At 37.1% G+C, this 19,503-nt stretch overlaps 1 protein-coding gene across 1 annotated transcript in view; it reads left to right on the forward strand.

Annotated features, from left to right (window-relative positions):
• PDE3B (phosphodiesterase 3B) overlaps positions 1-13,554 on the forward strand; it is a 169,593-nt gene extending 156,039 nt beyond the window's left edge. Inside the window, exons 13-16 of the mRNA XM_068554689.1 lie at positions 4,421-4,624; positions 7,184-7,345; positions 10,743-10,998; positions 12,221-13,554. Coding sequence (XP_068410790.1) covers positions 4,421-4,624; positions 7,184-7,345; positions 10,743-10,998; positions 12,221-12,435 — 837 coding nt within the window. The 3' untranslated portion in view covers positions 12,436-13,554. The remainder of the gene's footprint in view (positions 1-4,420; positions 4,625-7,183; positions 7,346-10,742; positions 10,999-12,220) is intronic.
• Positions 13,555-19,503: the final 5,949 nt, after the last annotated feature.

Below are 19,503 nucleotides of genomic sequence, written 5' to 3' on the forward strand. Positions count from 1 at the left end.
TTGTGTATTTTGTTTATTCCATGCCTCTCAGAGGAGTATAAGTTTCCAAGAGGGCAGGGATTTTTATCTCTTTTATTCCCTAATACCTAGAATGGCGCCTAGCACACAAAAGGCATTCAGTAAAAATTTGCTGAATGTTGAAGGATCCCTAATTTCTTTGCTCTGCAGGACTGCTAAGCTTGTCTGAAATATACTCCATTGTTCCCACAGTGATGAAATTCTTGAGACCTTCTTCAGCTAGTCCCTGTGAGATAAGGACTCTTTTGTGAAAGCCTGAGGCCCAACCTGTTTATTAGGTAATAAAGCAGTCTCTCTCATCTTAGGAAGCTCAATAGGTCTAATCAGGCCATAAATAGTGAAAGATATTATTGCTCTGGTATATGATAAAAAGGGACAATAGTGTATAATACTACCAACTGGATCAAGCATTCTTCATTCTCATGGTAAGAGAAGTGTGTGGGAAGACTTAGGAGGATTATTTTGAATCCTTGCCATGAGAGAAGGGGAAACATTTAGTCAGCTTTATCCTGGAGGGATGTCAGTATTAAAATTCTAAGAGATTTCTGAGCTATTTCCAAATGAATAGTTGGCTGAAAGATGGAGATTAGTGATTGAGATGTTAGAGTTTGTAGAATATTTTGATTTGGGGTAAAAGTAAACAAAACTTTGAGAATTGTAGATCTGAGACAGTCATAAATGTTTGTCCTCCCAAATATAGATCAAGATGGTGACTAAACAAGCACATTTTCTCCTCTCCCTCCTGATCAAAATAATAGTAAGGGATGAAGCTCATTACAACAGAGAGGAGTTGGCGGGAGGATATTATCACCAGTAGGTTAAAGAATTTCATACTGTTTCTGGAAAATGAAAAACATGTGGGCAAATATTACGAGATTATAGTATACTAGAAGGGAGCTGAGGCCTAAGTGGAACCCTAGAGACTCCTGATGCCATTTGCCCTTGTCTGCTCTACACACCACACACCTTTAAGCAAAGCAACTGTATTTACTGCATTTATTTCCAGGCAGAAAGCACATCTCTTAGATATTGAAGAAAATGGCCAGGAGAGATTTAGTACTCCAGAGTAAATCCTTCTCATTTTTGAAATCACACTGGTAATTCTAAAGCAAAACCTGCTAGGTAAACAGGCCCCATCCATGTTCACAGGATTCCTACTCATCCTTCCCAATTAAAGAGACTCAGCAATAAAACATACACAAAGCTATTCGATGCATACTGTGGGACGGGCACTATTCTAGGCAATGGTATTGAACAAAACAGGCAAAAAAAATATTCTGCCCCCATGGAACTTACATTCTAGTAAAGCAAGAAAAAACAAGTGTGTGTGTGTAAAAGACAGAGAGATGATTATGACATAAGTGCTAGGAAAAAAGTAAAACGGGAGGAGATAGTGCTGGCATAAAAGGATTATTTTCATGTTAGAGTTCTGTATCCAGCTAAGCTGCAGTTGAGTGTTAAGAGCAAAATGAAGAGTCTCAGGTATGCAAAGATTTTTAAAAATCATGTTCCATCCATCCTATCTGAGAAAGTTACATAAAAATGTGTTTTAGCAAAACAAGGGTGATAACTAAGACAAAGGGTCTTAGAAGATAATGGGATTACCAGAAATTTTAGAACCAGAACTTGAGAGTAAAGGAATCCCCAGATGACACCTGTTCATCAAGACTATTTCTTTAAAGAGAAGTACTTCTTTACAAAAAAAAAAAAAATTAGCTTCATTGTTTTCTACTGCACCTAATTTGTTTACTGCTGCACCTAATTTGTTTACTGCCTCTATTGGATTTTTTTTTAAGTTAGGAATATTATTTTTTTAATGAAAATAGTCTTTCTTAATCCAAGATTTTTCATTCAGAAAAATTAAAATATCTTCTTTGATCTTATGACTATGACCTAGAGATTTTTCTGTTTCCTCCTTTTTCTTGTGTTTCAGAAGGAGACGTTTGTTCAGTTCAGATTTGGCATAGTCTTCCTGTTTGATCAAAGTCTTTATGTCTGATGGGTTTTTGTTAAGATTAATTCCGTCAGAGTTTGTATTAAACCCCTTTTCAAATCTTTTTGACTCAGAGAGGGTAAAAGTAAACTTTATGATCAACTAATTTGCTTTGCCATGTTAGAGAAGCATTTGCTTGTGGAGATAAGGATGGGATCCATAACTAGAGAAAGCAGGTAGCAAGTTGCGTTAGCAAAATTCAGAGGATGTTAGTTACTGCAGCTCTAAATTAGGGGGGAAACTGTCTTCCTTTTCTAGTTGTCATGGTGCTCTCAGTAAAAGCCAGCTGAGGCTTTATTATCTGTTTTACCTGGAAGGTTTTCCTCACGGAGTTTAAGCTTGGCTTGTTGCTCTATGTGCAAGCTTCCAGTATTCTTCTAAAGCAGAATTTGCCTCCTTACTGCTCCATGATTCTTGCCTCCACTCAGCCATGAGGTAGAGAGTTGACTGGGGTCCAGCAGGGGACTCCTTCTACTTATTCTCCAGGTGGTTTTTCCTTCTTATGCAATGACTTAGATGGCCTTTCCTCAATCCATTCCCACTCTTACCATGTCTTTAAAGCTTCCAGTATAGTGATTATATCTAGATTCTAATATTGACTTAGATTTCTTTTGGTCCCCATTTTCTATTTCTTTGGTAATGTCAAAGGGTAATTTGGATGCTGCAGGAATTCTGAATTACTAATTTTTTCTTTTACTGATCTCACTAGCTGAGAGTTTAAGTCAGCTAGCTTTACAGGACACTCATTATACATTGTAGTTTATTGAGCTGGGAGTTTGATTACTTCTTCATGAACAAAGCTGTTCTGATAATTTATCAGTCTTTATTGGATTTAAGCATGAATTAGTTAAATCACTATTAAATGCAAGTTGACCCCTTAGGAAGTCTTTGAAGTTTCACATGTACGTTTTAATTTGATACGTATATTGTAATATGATTACCACCATAGCGATAGCTAACACCTCCATCACATCACATAATTAACTTTGTGTGTGCGGTAAGGACATTTAAGATCTAGTCTCTTAGCAACTTTTTATTATATAATATAGTATTGTTAATTATAATCACAATGCTGTACACTAGATCCCCAGAACTTGTCTTCAAACTGCACATTTGTATCCTTAGACCACCATCTTCCAATTCTCCCACCCTCTGGTAACTACCTAGTTCTGCTGTATCCAGAGTTCAGTCTCAGATTATACGTAAGTGATATCATACAGTATTTGTCTTTCTCCGACTTATCTCACTTAGCATAATGCTCTCAAGGTCCACCCATGGCAGGATTTCCTTCTTTTTCATGGCTAAAAAATATTGCATTGTGTCCGTATATATTACATCTTCTTTATTCATCCACTGGTGGACACAGATTGTTTCCAGCCTTATGACTCAGTGTAAAGTTTAAATCATATCATTGCTAACATAAAAATAAATGATGTAAAAAAAGAATCAAATGGTAAGTATCTATGCTTAAATCTAGACTATAGCTAATTTTCACAAATATGTAAAACAATCTAATTAGGCTCAGAATATGCATCTTAACTGAGATTGTGCAGTATTTTTATCTGTCCTTTTCCATTAGACAGGAAGCTCTATGAAAATAGGGACAATGTTTTAATTTTTATACTCAGCCTTTAGCACTGGCTATGAGAGTTCTTTTAATAATTACTATGCTTATTTAATAATTTAAAAAATTGCTTGCTTGTTAGAGATGGAAGAAGTTTTAAAAATTCTATATAATCCAGTGGTTTTTAAAATCTGTATTCCCAAATCCTAGACTACTGAGGTAGTACCTCAGGGTCTTCCACTAGAGTGAAGTGGAAAAAAAGTGAATAAATCTACACCACTTGAACCAGAGAATTTGTGCTTTTACCTGCTTGATACTTCTCTGACTCCCAGGCACTGTGTCAGTTGGGAGTATAGGATGTGCCCTTCTCATATTTGTGGGTCTCTGACTCACCATGCACAGTATTCCAGGTTCCTCTCCTTCAGTCACCACCATTGTTCATTCCATGCTGGCTAAAGAACAGTAATATATCCCTAAACCTGCTCTCTCTGTCCCTAATGACTTTATTAACAGAAGCTTTATCTGAGAAGGTTCACTGATTTAATGAAGTTGACCTCAAATATCAACTTTACATCTCTTGGTAGGCAGCGTGGTGTCTGCAAAGATGAACTTTGGAGACAAATTACCCTTTCGCTTACTAGCTGTGAATGCTGGAAAGGTGTACCTTATCCTCTTTGCACTTCAGTCTACTCATTTATAAAATTATCAACCCTTCTTTACAGGTATTAACATGCCTGGCATGTAGTAGGTACTCATTGTATTCTTCCAACCTGATCCTAACTCTGTTTATTATTAAAGTTCAGTATCTTTGAGATGCCTGCCTCATTTTTCTTATTCCTTTTTAGGCAGTTTTGTACAACGACAGATCTGTTCTGGAAAATCATCACGCTGCATCAGCCTGGAATCTGTATCTTTCTCGTCCAGAATACAACTTCCTTCTTAATCTTGATAATGTGCAATTCAAGCGCTTTCGTTTTTTAGTCATTGAAGCAATCCTTGCCACAGATCTTAAAAAGCATTTTGATTTCCTTGCTGAATTCAATGCCAAGGTTTGTTACGCAAATTAATTCCTGGTTTCAAAAGCAGAAATTATTGTCAGTGTTACTGACAAAAGGTATTTTTGTTTGTTTTGTTTTTTTTTAAATTTTGAGAGTTTATTTGATCAAAAGCTGATTTGAATCAGGCAGTATCCAGTCTAACAGAAAGGAGCTCCAAGGACCAGTATAAAATGAAAGACTTTTATAGGCACAAGGGGACAGGAAGTTATACTGGGCAAAAAAGCGGGTTGGTAATTGAAAAGTTACTTTTCTTTAGGGGATGGCCAGGTTCTATCAATCAGATTACCTAACTGATTAGGCCATTCCAAAAGGTATTTTTTTTAACATTAAGTTAGAGTGATAAATCTGAAGTCATGAAGTCATGATAAATCTGACATAATACAATATATATGCCAATATTTTAAAAAAATTATAACATGTCCAAAAATACCATTGCTTGCTACCTTTCCAATTATGTCAGTTGAAGCTTTTAGGGACAGATTTGAGAAAGTTGTGCACAGTGCCAAGTAAGGCATTTTATGAAGTTAAAGATGTGTTTCTAAGAAGCCAGTTATGCCTACTTTGCTGCACCTGTTTCCCTTTATTATTATTAAGTGTTTAACTGGCTGGTGTGGGACTGGAGAAGTACGTGAGAATAAGGCACTCATTGACCTACTGTTTATTGGGATTGCCCACTGCATGCAATCGTCCCCGTGAAGAATAAGGAATGAACAGATGGAAGTCCCTGTCCTCACTGAGCTCACATTCACTATGGAATTGAGAATCACTGCCCTTGTGTGATGGTACTAATGGGAGCACGTTCTATCCCTCAGAAGTTGGGGTGAAAAAAGGTTGAGAACCACTGCTTTAGATTCCTGAGGGAAGGCTGCCCCACCTTTTGCAGGCAGGAAATCGTTTTCTTGATAACATGTGTGCCCTAAAGGAAGGTGTACCTTCAGGGTAGAGGAACAGGTATCAAAGGAGTACTAGATTCAACCTCCTGGAAGGAGACCTATATATGTCACTGTTGTGATATTGATAAAATGTTTATAAAAATCAGCAAGAAATTTGAAATTTCTTTAAACTTATTTCATCGCTGTATAGCTCTATTAACTTTTATTTTTATTTAATAAAAATTCATTTAAGTGCTTAAGTCAGAGTAAATAGAAGTTTTTATAGGTGAAAGATTATCTAGCCCAAAACTTTTGAATCTGTGTTCCTCAGAGATTTCTGTCCTGTAGTCTCTCAGAAAAATGTCACATGAGTGGGGCTCTAGACTACACAATTTCTTTCTTTTTTTTTTTTTTTTTTGGCCTCCTGGCGAGGCTTACGGATCTTAGTTCCTGACCAGAGATTGAACCTGGGCCACGGCAGTGAAAGTGTGGAGTCCTAACCACTGGACAGCCAGGGAATTCCCTAGACTACACAATTTCAATCTAAAGAGCTCGCCTTTCTTTTAACTGTTTTCTGTAGTGGTGGTCTACATAAGAGTTCCTTTAACAAAAGAGGCGGATGCCAGGGAATTCCCTGGTGGTCCAGTGGTTAGGACTCAGGGCTTTCACGGCAGTGGCCCTGCTTCAGTTCCTGGTCGGGGAACTAAGATCCTTCAAGCTATGCAGCAGAGCCAAAAAAAAAAAAAGAAAAAAGAGGGGGGTCGATGCCAAAAAAAATCTACCATCACAAAAAAGTTCCAAAGCCACTGATCTGGCCTATTCACTTTATTTCTTACAAGAGGAAATTTGAGTTCTTGAAAAGCATGGTAATTTGCCTGATAACTAGCATTTATTTAAATAACAATGTTAGTATTTACTATGAACTGTGCATTTTTCATTTGTTAATCCTCATGGCAATATGGCTAGATTGATTTTTCCTGTTTTATAGATGAAGAAAGGTGGACTCAAGGAGCTTAAGTAATTTTTCCAGCGTTACGCAATGAATTAGTAAATCATTCTGAGTCAGGATTTAAAACCATAGAGATTAGCTTCTAAGACTTGTGTTTTTTCAACTATATCATGTTGTCTTTTACAGTTGGATCCTTAAGTGTTCCTTTTTGAGATAAAAATAGTTATAATTCTTATATGATTTGTTTTTGCATATACATTTATATTTTATATTATATAGTTTTATATACTAATGTGTATAATATATAATATACACAAATTACAATTTTCTCTGGTAATCACAAATATTGAAACCCACGGTTTGTTGTTCTGCTTGTACAGTGCTCTACTTCCATTGAAACAAAACTGTAAATGACACTTCAAAGGGAAATGTAACCCGTAGAGGTACATGTTATGGCACAAACCAATTAAAAGAAGCATTTATTGAAATTCCTTCCTGTCCTTTGGACAGGAAACAGTTTTAAGACAATTTGGTAACAACAAAAAACTGGGGAATTCCCTGGCAGTCCAGTGGTTAGGACTCCACGCTTTCACTGCCGAGGGCGTGGTTTCAAACCCTGGTTGGGGAACTAAGATACCACAAGCCGTGCGGGGTGGCCAAAAAAAACCCCCCAAAACAAAAAACTCCTGTGCCCTCAGCACCTAAAATAATTCTGTTTTTCCAAACTAGGCCAATGATGTAAACAGTAATGGTATAGAATGGAGTAATGAAAATGATCGCCTGTTAGTATGCCAGGTGTGCATCAAACTGGCAGATATAAATGGCCCAACAAAAGTTCGAGACTTGCATTTGAAATGGACAGAAGGCATTGTCAATGAATTTTACGAGCAGGTAAGTTGAAACATGAGATTGGTGGGACTTTTAAGAGCTGCCATCTGAAGACACCACCCTTTGGGTTTGGATAGCTACATTAAATGCTTGAAATGAGTTGCTTTAACCAAAAATGAGTTGCATTTGCTCTGGTCTTAATATTTTCTCAGCTCCTTTGCCTTTGTTTCTAAAATTTAAAAACAGGGAGTTCCCTGGTGGTCCAGTGGTAAAGAACCTGCCTTACAACGCAGGGGATGTGGGTTTGATCCCTTGTCAGGGAACTAAACTCCCACATGCCACAGGGCAACTAAGCCTACATGCCACAACTACTGAGCTCGCGCGCCTCAATAGAGAGCCCGCGTGCCGCAAACTACAGAGTCCACGCGCTCTGCAGCCCGCGAGCCACAACTACAGAGCCCGTGCACCCTGGAGCCTGTGCGCCACAACTAGAGAGAGAAAACCAACACACTACAACCAGAGAGAAGCCCACACGCCACAACGAAAGATCCCACGTGCCATAACTAAAGACCCAACGCAGCCAAAAATTTAAAAAATAACAATAAATAAATAAACAAAAAATTAATCTTCAAATTTTAAAAACAAAAATAGTTTATTGCCAGTCTGGAGTGGGTTGAATGTACTCCAGTCTAGAGCTAAGGAAAGACTACATATTGATTCCAAGGTCCCTTTCAATCCTGAAAACCTATAACCTAGGATAATTTATTTCCAAAAGAAGTTGTTTAATTGATTCAGGGTATACTTAGATTGTATTTTTAAAGTATCAACCCATTTTCAACTCTGCTATAGAAAGACTGCCTTAGATACATCAACTCTTTAAAAGTCCTGGCAGAGGGTAAGAAATTAGCGCTAGAAATGGGGACAAAGTGGATACTTAGTGGCTTTCAAGTTTCAAAAATATAAACATGCTCTTTTCTCATATGTTTTTAATCTTGTCTTTAAAATAATCCTACGACTTTGCAGTCTTTACCACTTTTCTGTCCAATTTTGAGGCTCCCTACAATGTAGAAAAATACTGATTTCCCCAGAAGCCTAATATTTCATTATCTCCGGAATAACAAATACATCCTCTTGACTGGAACTGGAATTCCTTGGGAATCCTTACTAGACCTACTAATCAGGAAAGATCAAGATGTCTACCAAGTAAGACTTCTGTGACAGGGCTTTCTTTACCATGAGTTGCTACTCTAGTAGGAGTGATGAAGCTGAGCCTATAAACTGCACACTTATCTGTTATACCTTGTCACACCCAGATTGTATTGAATGACCAGTAAATGTAGTGTCTTTCACCCACCTTAGCTAAACATCCCAATACAATAGTGTATACTCTGCTGTTTACAAGGCAACAAAATACCATACTGTGTAATCATGAAAATAGATTAGTAAAATCTTAGCAACAATCTTAGAATACTTTTCACTGATACATTTGAACTAAATTATATGTAATTTGGGGTAATAAATGGTTATAAATGTTTACCCTAATTTGTAGACTGCAGTATGTATAGTAGTGTTTGCATATTCCCATCCTCATTCTCAGAGATAACTGAAGACTGCCTCAGGCTTCAGTTCATGTTCACAAAAGAATTTTATGCTAAGGAAAATGCTGTCTTTATATTATCTGTACACACAGTGGTAATAAGAAAGTGGTAGTATATGCCAATTTTAGAAAACCCACTAATTCAGTGAAAGAACATTAGAAAATTTCATTTAGACCCATTTTATAAATATATTTTTAAAGTATAGAGAATTAATTCTTATTAAACAAACTTGGAAGCCATGCCTGAGGTTGAATCCTGGCTCCTCTTCCTTGCCAGCAATGTGACCTGGGGTAAGTTACTTAACCTTTCTGTGCCTCAGTTTCCTCATTGAGAAAATAGGAATATTGATGGTACCTACCTCATAAGGTTGTGTGTGGATCAAATGAATTAATTTATGTAAAGTTCTTAGAACAGTTCCTGACACATAAGTGCTCAGTAAACTATTATAATTCCAGATCACTAAAAACAATATAATATTTCAGACAGTTTCACTTAATCTTTCTAGGTTTCATTATTCTTATGTCAAAGGAGAAAAATGCCATCTGATAACCCTACCACACAGTGGTCGTGAAGGTTAAATGTACTAACCTATAGGAAAATCAACCCTCATCAAAACCATCAGAATTCCTTCTCAGTCTTGTTCTGCTATTCAGCCTTCTTCAGATATGAATGCAAATTTCTAACCTGGCCCAACCTTTTACCTTTTTATTACCTTAATTATACTATCTTTATGTATACTCCTATAGCCATTATGTGCCATGGGCTTAGAAAAGCCTAACTCCTATTTAAAAGTCAAATGTATGAAACTGTAGAATCCTGTGGATAAACCCACCTGGATATTTTTTGTAAATATTAATAATTTTCATCCTCACAGAAGATAAAGCCATATAAGATTTTTAATCATGGGACAGTTAATCATGGGACAGTTTCTGGTTGTCTCCTTAGGGCTCTGTTGGCTCAGCACAGATAGACATTGCTTGCCTGCAGAACTTGTGCACTGTGGAGAGTATTCACCCTCCACCAGTTCAGACAGTAGGCGCTAAAATGTTAATAGTACCATTTGGGGACTGCTCAGCCCTGTGCTCAACATTTTATATAATATTGCTTTTCATCCTATAGCAACCCTGTAGATTATTATTCACATCTTACACATGAATTGGGCATAGAGCTTGCCCAGCACCACACAGGTAGTAGGTGGCAAAAGCAGGTTTTGAAACCACATCTGTCTGATCTCCAGTTGTGCTCTCCAGAACCCTAGGGACCACAAGTGGGAGGGTATCACAGGGCAGGCAGCTGGGGCGAATCCTCACCTCAACCACAATAGCTCTACTTTTGTCTGTTTTACATACTGAGTTTTCTGATTTAGATTCATTAAAGGGTTCTGCTGTTAGAAAAAAAGGGAGGGCATTGAAAAGCATTTGCAAAATTCAACTCTGTACATTTGAGGTACAACTACAACAAAAATGTTTCCATTATACTATCTCCCCACAGGAGAAAGAGGATCTATATTTGATATTATAGAATTTTGGTTATTTATATAGAATTTATATAGTCTATTAATATAATTTTGGTTTGTTAGCAAATTTGCTGAATTTATTTTAAAAGATGTATATTTTTCTTGCTACCTGAATATCAACCGTACTGGTTGACTGGGGGTGTGAGAATAAAGTCTTGTTCAGGATTTCTCAAATAGTAGAGAAATTCTTTGAGTTGGAATGACAGAGTAATTTCATTGATACTTCTTTGTAAAAATTATTTTAAGTTAGACTGTGCTTATTAAGAAACTTCAAGATAATTTTAACAAAGCTCAGTGGTTGTTATTTCAACAGTTAAAGGTATACTTTTCTTTTTAATATGATCAGGGAGATGAAGAAGCAAATCTTGGTTTGCCCGTCAGTCCCTTCATGGATCGTTCTTCTCCTCAACTAGCAAAACTCCAGGAATCTTTTATCACTCACATAGTGGGTCCCCTGTGTAACTCCTATGATGCTGCTGGTTTGCTACCGGGTCAGTGGATAGAAGCAGAAGAGGATGATGATACTGAAAGTTGTTATGATGAAGAAGATGGTGAAGAATTAGATACAGAGGATGAAGAAATAGAAGACAACCTAAATCCTAGTAAGATATAAGGATACTATCATTTCTTTAATGTGATTAATTAACTGCAAATGTCCATTTAATTTGGATTTGAATCTTTGTTTCTAAGATACAGATTCAGTAGTTATATCTTAAGTAAGTACTATCTAAATGTTCAGCCTGATTAGTCTCCCTTTGAGTAACTACTGCTTGGGTACCACGCAAATGCTGTCACACAACAAGCATTCTTAGTTAAAGTAGCATCTCTGGAGGTGCTGTCCTCCAGCCAGTGCTCTTCAGCAGTCTCTACCTGTGCACACATGATGCGGCTGTCGCCAAATCTGAACTTATGTGAGGGGGCTGGTCCTAGTGGCTAGTCCTCCTTTGCCTAACCCCTCTTCACACCACCCTCCCCTGTTAACATGCCCTTCATATAGACTTGGGAAATAGTTCATTCAACACAGTTGGGAGAAGAGGAAAATACACATTCTCTGACTCTAAGAGGAAAACCAAGTTTTGTGTCATTATGGCTTTGAACTACCAAACCGTAATGCATAGTTTTTCTATATAAATCAGTGAGTATAAATGGAAAATGAAAAAGACATTTGTCACCTTTGTAACTAAAAATGAAATCAGTTATTCGTTCTTTAAAGTAGGATTTAAATTATATCTAGCTAATTATTTTTTTGTTTCCCAAACATGCTATAAATCAGAACAGAAAAGATAGCTTGGAACAAGATAACAAAGTACTTCCCCCACCCTACCTTGTATTCAGGAGTAGCATAGTGAAGAGTAATCTTATGGCATTACCATCTGATGTCATCTTGGGAAAGGTGACTGGCTTCTGAAAATTATTTGTACTCACCAAAATTTTGATAATTGTGTTTAATTCAATACATTAAAAAAAAATCCCTAAAAAGGATGGTTTTTAACTTTGCATTGTTATTTATCATTTGAAATTTCAGTACCATCCTCCCTTCTCCTTGAAACTCCCACCCCACCCCATCTTCCCTAATCCCCTCTCTACTTTATTTTTATCCGTAACACTGAACACCATCTAACACACAAGTATCTTGCTTCTTTGCTTATCTTGGTCTTCCCACTAGAAAGAGAGCCCCATGGTGCAAGGATTATTTTAATCTTATCATAACTATAACCCCAGTGCTTAGATAAATGCCTGGAATATATATCAGGCACTCAGATATTTATTGAATGATTGAATCATATTGCTATGATTAGAATACACGTGTGTTAAATTTCACAGAACCACAAAGAAGGAAAGGCAGACGGCAAATATTTTGTCAGCTAATGCACCATCTCACCGAAAACCACAAGATATGGAAGGAAATCATAGAGGAAGAAGAGAAATGTAAAGCTGATGGGAATAAACTGCAAGTGGAGAATTCTTCCTTACCTCAAGGAGATGAGATTCAGGTCATTGAAGAAGCAGATGAAGAGGAAGAGAGACAGTTGGAATAAAAGAAAAGGCATATTGAAGAAGGCCCGAGGGCCGTGCTCAGTGTCGATGTCATTGCCTAGTCATTGTCATGTCATTGCTCACCACGCTGACTTGGAACTGCCTGCACCCAGGTGGACAGGCCCTAACACTGTGAGAGGATCCCTGCTGTGCCGGCAGTTTCCCACTCCCATGCACTTTCACCACACGGACTAAAAGTATCCTTAGAGCTTGGTTTCAGTTGACTTGTGTTGCCAAGCCCTTACTTAATGCCTTTACTGGTGTATAAATATTAATACTTTGTTATAATACTGCTTTGCTGGCTAGAAGGCTCTTATGTTTTCATGAGGCGGGAGCTATAACTAAAAAACTCAAGTGACTCACTTTAGTTTCCTAAGTGTCCAGAACTTTTTCCTTTCTTGAAGACAGGATTAAAAAACAGCAACAACAACAACAACAACAACAACAAAAAAACGGGAATTCCCTGGCGGTCCAGTGGTTATAGGACTCGGAACTTTCACTGCCATGAATCCCTGGTAGAGTTCAATTCCTCGTCAGGGAACTAAGATCCTGCAAGCCGAGCAGCGCAGCTGAAAAAAACCCCCAAAACAAAAAACAAAAAACCCCACCAAAAAAACAGGATTCATATTGTACTTCCAAATGTGTCTTTTATGTCTTTGAATGTTTGGGGGGGAAAAGTCTGTGCCTATCTAAAAAAAAGAAATCCAGCGTGGCCTTTCTGAGGGATCTGTTCAATGCAGTATACTGTTCAGTGCTGTTCTCCAGCGAGGTTTATCCATGAAGGACTGAGTAACCTTTGTTATATTTAACAAAATCCAGGTGCATCAATTTTTGATGCTTTTTACTGTTTTTTTTTTTAACCTACTATGTGTGTGTGTTCTTTCTGCTCAGAGCATTCAGGTTTGCCGTGGACATCAGAAGTCTGAATTCCAGTCTTACTGACTTCATATCCCATGGTTGAATTTTAAAGCTGTTTGGGTTTAACAATGAAGGAATTTTATTCTTTAGTCAAAACTGTTCTTATTTTAACTCTTGCTCAGGATTAGTATTTTTAAACATTTATTTTAATATAAACACAGCACAGATTTGTCAGAAGAAAAAAAATTGTCCTAATATTGATGTTAACCTTTTATGAAATGAGCATTATTCTCTCTTCTTAAATTTGACACTAATTAAAGCCAAGGAAAAGGAGATGTCTGTCTTTCGCCTTAGTACAAAAATCAAATGCAATTAATCCTATCAAAGATAAAGAACAAATGAAATAGCGTGAGCTCTAAAGGTCACATACATTGAATAAATAATTGAATATGTGCTTAATCTTTAGATCCATATCTTGGGTGTTGTGTGTTACTGTAAAACTGATGCTCATCTTTCTGTTACTTTCCTTCTGCCTTGAGACTACATGAAATGACCTATGACTACTCAATACTTCTAGAGCTCAACTGCAAGTCTAATTTCTGAGATAAAGTAAATGGTGGGAGTACTTATTTAATTTTTATATTTAAAAAAAAATATTTTAGTAAATCATTTTACACAAAAGCACATTAAGATAATTACAAAGAAAATGGGCCATATTTACAATGTTTATAAACTTGTTAGGGTCCAGATATATACCCTAGTTGTGAAAACTTTTTTGAAGATATAAAGTGCAGCCAGAATGATAGCAAGACGGTAGACCAATATTTTCCATTATTTTTGGAGACTATATTATATTTTGGATCCGTGCAGCTCTTATGAAGCTTTTTCAGTTTTCCAAGGTAATTCTTTTTTTAAATTAATTTTTATTGTATAGTTGATTTACAATGTTGTGGTATAGTTTCTGCTGTACAGCAAAGTGAATCAGTTATACATATACCCACTCTTTTAGATTCTATTCCCATATAGGTCATAACAGAGTATTGAGTAGACTTCCCTATGCAAGGTAATTCCTTTAAAATATGATGTCAGCAGGCAATTTCTTACCTACCTAGATTATTTAGCTTATCTGAAAGATATCAGTTAAAGATCTATATAAGTGTTGAAAGTTTTGATCCTGTACAGTATCATAATATTTAATGAATCACTAAGCTTTATTTATTAGATACATTGAGTGCTAGCTCCTTCCTACTACTTTTGCTACCATTGCCACATCACTGTAAACTGGTCTCTCATTACTGAGTGATAAAATTTTTACTAATTTATTGAGTTTGCCCTTATAATGTATATATCCTGTGCTTCTCGTTCTCTAGAGTACCTTTTACATCCTGCAGAAGTATATTTCTGCTATTGCAAACTACATATATATATAAATTCACACACATGCATGTGTGCGTAATAAGATTCAAATTTCCTTACTTTCTATTTTATTAAAATTTTGTATTGGGTTGTTTAGTGTATATTTTTATTTTCTCAAAAGAAGCGTGTTTTTATTCTGTTAAAAATGCTATTACTGAAAATTCACTTAAGTAATTTAACCCTTAAATTATTTAGCCTTTACAAAATAATTGGCATATATTAAGATAACCCAAACACTAAAAAGTATTCTTGCTGAAACTTAAATTAACAAATTGTAAGAAATGAATGTGAGTGTATGTTAAGTATAAACAGTACTATTAGATGGAATCTTACTTGAGAAATTGTGGAAAGTCATATTGCAGATCCTATTTTGGTTATTACTGAATCAGATTAACTTTCTAATTAGAATCATTTTCATCATGAATTTGCTGTTGTTTTAAGTCACTGGTCTTAGAAATAATCTTGTAGTGCTATAATATCTGTGTGCTTACTGACATTTTTCTCCATAAAAGTCTACTTTTTAAAGTTATTTCATGATTTGAAGGCTGTTTCGTGCTATTCTCACTCTGCTGGTGCTGTTGGATTTTTCTGCTTATTTTTACAAGAATCCTAGGAATTCTGGCACTGCTTAGGTTTCTGTCTATATTGCATCATCTCATAGGAACAACCTTCACAAAAGAGATGAATAGAACCAACTCTGGTTTCTTTACTGTAGTTGCCAAGCCAGTCAGCAGCTCTAGAGGGTGTGTGGGGATGACTGGTATGTGGAGCAGGGATGAAAGCTTTAATGCTGAGACTGAGACTTAATGCTGAGAACTGAAGACTTAATGAGTTAGCTTGGAGATGATGGCTTGTGGCCAGAGAATAACAGCAGGTGTAGAGGCCAGGAGAAAAAGCATCCCGCCTTGGAGGAGCCAAAAGAGATTTAGGATGGCTGAAACTTAGAGTGCAAGAAGAGGGGATGGTAGAGAGAGACTGGTTAATGAAGGGACTTGTAAAGCATGACATGCCACTTAAACTTTATTCCAAAAGGAAATGAGGAAAAATTGAAAGAGTTTTAATCTGAAAGTGACATAATTAGATTCACATTTTATGAGGATCATTCAAATAACGTATCATGTTGAGTGGAAGAGTAAGATTAGACATGGGGAGACCTCAGTGCTCTAGACTAGGATAGATTGTAGGACAACAGGAAAGTGAACAGACTTGAGATTTAAGATATACAATAGAATCAATTTACCCTGATTAACTGGATATGGTGGTAAGAAAGAGATGATGATGTGACTCTCAGATTTCCAATTTGGGCAACTGTCAATGTCATTCACTGAGGTACGGTATACCAGAGAAGGAGATTTTGGATGTGATGGAGGGTGAGGTGTTTATATGTTCTATTGGTTCTTTCTCTGGAGAACTTTGATAAAAGCAACAAACACAAGGAAACAAACATCAGCAAGAATAGCAGAAATAGCAGATTTAGACTTCCCAGTATCTTCAGATGCTACATTGCATTATCAAAAACAATATAAAATAACTATGTATGAAATGTTTAAGGAAATAAAGCATGGAATGACAAAAATGAGCAAGCAATAAGAAATTTAAAAGTCACCAGAAAGGAATGGCTATTAGGCTGACAGCAAACTTCTCAGTACCAACAACGGAAGCCAGAAGAGACTACATTATCTTCTACTACTCACGATGTGTTAGGCATTATTCTCAGTGATTCACAGCTATGATATAAATGTGATACAAATTATGTAAGATATTTATATTTTGTCACAACCCTCATAATATAGGTATTATTATCTGTTTTGTAGAGGAAGAAATTCACCAGGTACATAAAATACATGTACTCATCTAATGGTCTCAAAGATGCATAAATCGAAAGTGGGTAGAACTACAGAGAAAAATTCACAAATCTACAACCCAATCAGGAGATTTAACACTCAATAAGTTAAATAGAGCAGAAGTTAGTAAAAATATAAATAGCACAAGGAACAGTCTTGATTTATTGGACATATTCAGAACCCCAAATCCAATGGAGATTATATTTTTCTTAAATATCAAAAGAACATTTAAAAAAGTTGACCACATGCTTGTCTATAAAGTCTCAATAAATTTCAAAGAATATGTACAAACAAGACATGTTCCCTGATCACAAAGCAATTAATTAGAAATAACAAAGAACTTTGAAAACTATGTATGCTTGAGAGATTTAAGAAATTGCTCCTAAATAACTCCAGGGTCAAAAAAGAAATACTAGTGCTCTCACTCCCTCTTGCGAGAACACTGGAATCACAACTAACTGCTGAACAATCATCAACAGGAAGACACTGGAACTCACCAAAAAAGATACCCCACATCCAAAGACAAAGGAGAAGCCACAGTGAGACGGTAGGAGGGGTGCAATCACAATAAAATCAAATCTCATAACAGCTGGGTGGGTGACCCACAAAATGAAGAACCCTTATACCACAGAAGTCCACCCACTAGAGTGAAGGTTCTGAGCCCCACGTCAGGCTTCCGAACCTGGGGGTCTGGCAATGGGAGGAGGAATTCCTAGAGAATCAGACTTTGAAGGCTAGTGGGATTTGATTGCAGGACTTTGACAGGACTGGGGGAAACAGAGACTCCACTCTTGGAGAGCACACACAAAGTAGTGTGTGCATCGGGACCCAGGGGAAGGAGCAGTGACCCCATAGAGACTGAATCAGACCTACCTGCTAGTGTTGGGGGGTCTCCTGCAGAGGCGGGGGTGGCTCTGTCTCACTTGTGAGGACAAGGACACTGGCAGCAGAAGTTCTGGGAAGTACTCCTTGGTGTGAGCCCTCCCAGAGTCCGCCAGTAGCCCCAGCAAAGAGCCCAGGTAGGCTCCAGTGTTGGGTCGACTCAGGCCAAACAACCAACAGGGAGGGGACACAGCCCCACCCATCAGCAGTCAGGGGGATTAAAGTTTTGCTGAACTCTGCCCACCAGAGGAACACCCAGCTCTACCCACGACCAGTCCCTCCCATCAGGAAGCTTGCACAAGCCTCTTAGATAGCCTCATCCACCAGAGGGCAGAGAGCAGAAGCAAGAAGAACTACAGTCCTACAGGCTGTGGAACAAAAACCACATTCATAGAAAGAGACAAGATGAAAAGGCAGACATCTATGTACCAGATGAAGGAACAACATAAAACCATAGAAAAACAACTAAATGAAGTGGAGATAGGCAACCTTCTAGAAAAAGAATTCAGAATAATGATAGTGAAGATGATCCAGGACCTCGGAAAAACAATGGAGGCAAAGATTGAGAAGATGCATGAAATGTTTAACAAAGACCTAGACGAATTAAAGAACAAACAAACAGAGATGAACAATACAATAACTGAAATGAAAAATACACTAGAAGGAATCAATAGCAGAATAACTGAGGCAGAAGAACGGATAAGTGACCTGGAAGACAGAATGGTAGAATTCACTGCTGCAGAACAGAATAAAGAAAAAAGAATGAAAAGAAAAGAAGACAGCCTAAGAGACCTCTGGGACAACATTAAATGCAACAACATTCGCATTAAGGGGTCCCAGAAGGAGAAGAGAGAGAGAAAGGACCAGAGAAAATATTTGAAGAGATTACAGTTGAAAACTTCCCTAACATGGGAAAGGAAATAGCCACCCAAGTCCAGGAAGCCCAGAGAGTCCCATACAGGATAAACCCAAGAAGAAACACACCGAGACACATAATAATCAAATTGGCAAAAATTAAAGACAAAGAAAAATTATTGAAAGCAGCAAGGGAAAAATGACAAATAACATACAAGGGAACTCCCATAAGGTTAACAGCTGATTTCTCAGCAGAAACTCTACAAGCCAGAAGGGAGTGGCATGATATACTTAAAGTGATGAAAGGGAAAAACCTACAACCAAGATTACTCTACCTGGCAAGGATCTCTTTCAGATTCGATGGAGAAATCAAAAGCTTTACAGACAAGCAAAAGCTAAGAGAATTCAGCACCACCAAACCAGCTCTACAACAAATGCTGAAGGAACTTCTCTAAGTGGGAAGCACAAGAGAAGAAAAGGACCTACAAAAAACAAACTCAAAATGATTAAGAAAATGGTCATAGGAACATACATATCGATAATTACCTTAAACGTGAATGGATTAAATGCTCCAACCAAAAGACACAGGCTTGCTGAATGGATACAAAAACAAGACCCATCTATATGCTGTCTGCAAGAGACCCACTTCAGACCTAGGGACACATACAGACTGAAAGTGAGGGGATGGAAAAAGATATTCCATGCAAATGGAAATCACAATAAAGCTGGAGTAGCAATACTCATATCAGATAAATAGACTTTAAAATAAAGAATGTTACAAGAGACAAGGAAGGACACTACATAATGATCAAGGGATCAATCCAAGAAGAAGATATAACAATTATAAAAATATATGCATCCAACATAGGAGCACCTCAATACATAAGGCAACTGCTAATAGCTATAAAAGAGGAAATCGACAGTGACACAATAATAGTGGGGGACTTTAACACCTCACTTACACCAATGGACAGATCATCCAAACAGAAAATTAATAAGGAAACACAAGCTTTAAATGACACAATAGACCAGATAAGATTTAACTGATATTTACAGGACATTCCATCCAAAAACAGCAGATTACACTTTCTTCTCAAGTGCGCACGGAACATTCTCCAGGATAGATCACATCTTGGGTCACAAATCAAGCCTCAGTAAATTTAAGAAAATTGAAATCATACCAAGCATCTTTTCTGACCACAACGCTATGAGATT

Source organism: Eschrichtius robustus, chromosome 11 (assembly GCF_028021215.1).
Source record: "Eschrichtius robustus isolate mEscRob2 chromosome 11, mEscRob2.pri, whole genome shotgun sequence".
Lineage (NCBI taxonomy): Eukaryota > Metazoa > Chordata > Mammalia > Artiodactyla > Eschrichtiidae > Eschrichtius > Eschrichtius robustus.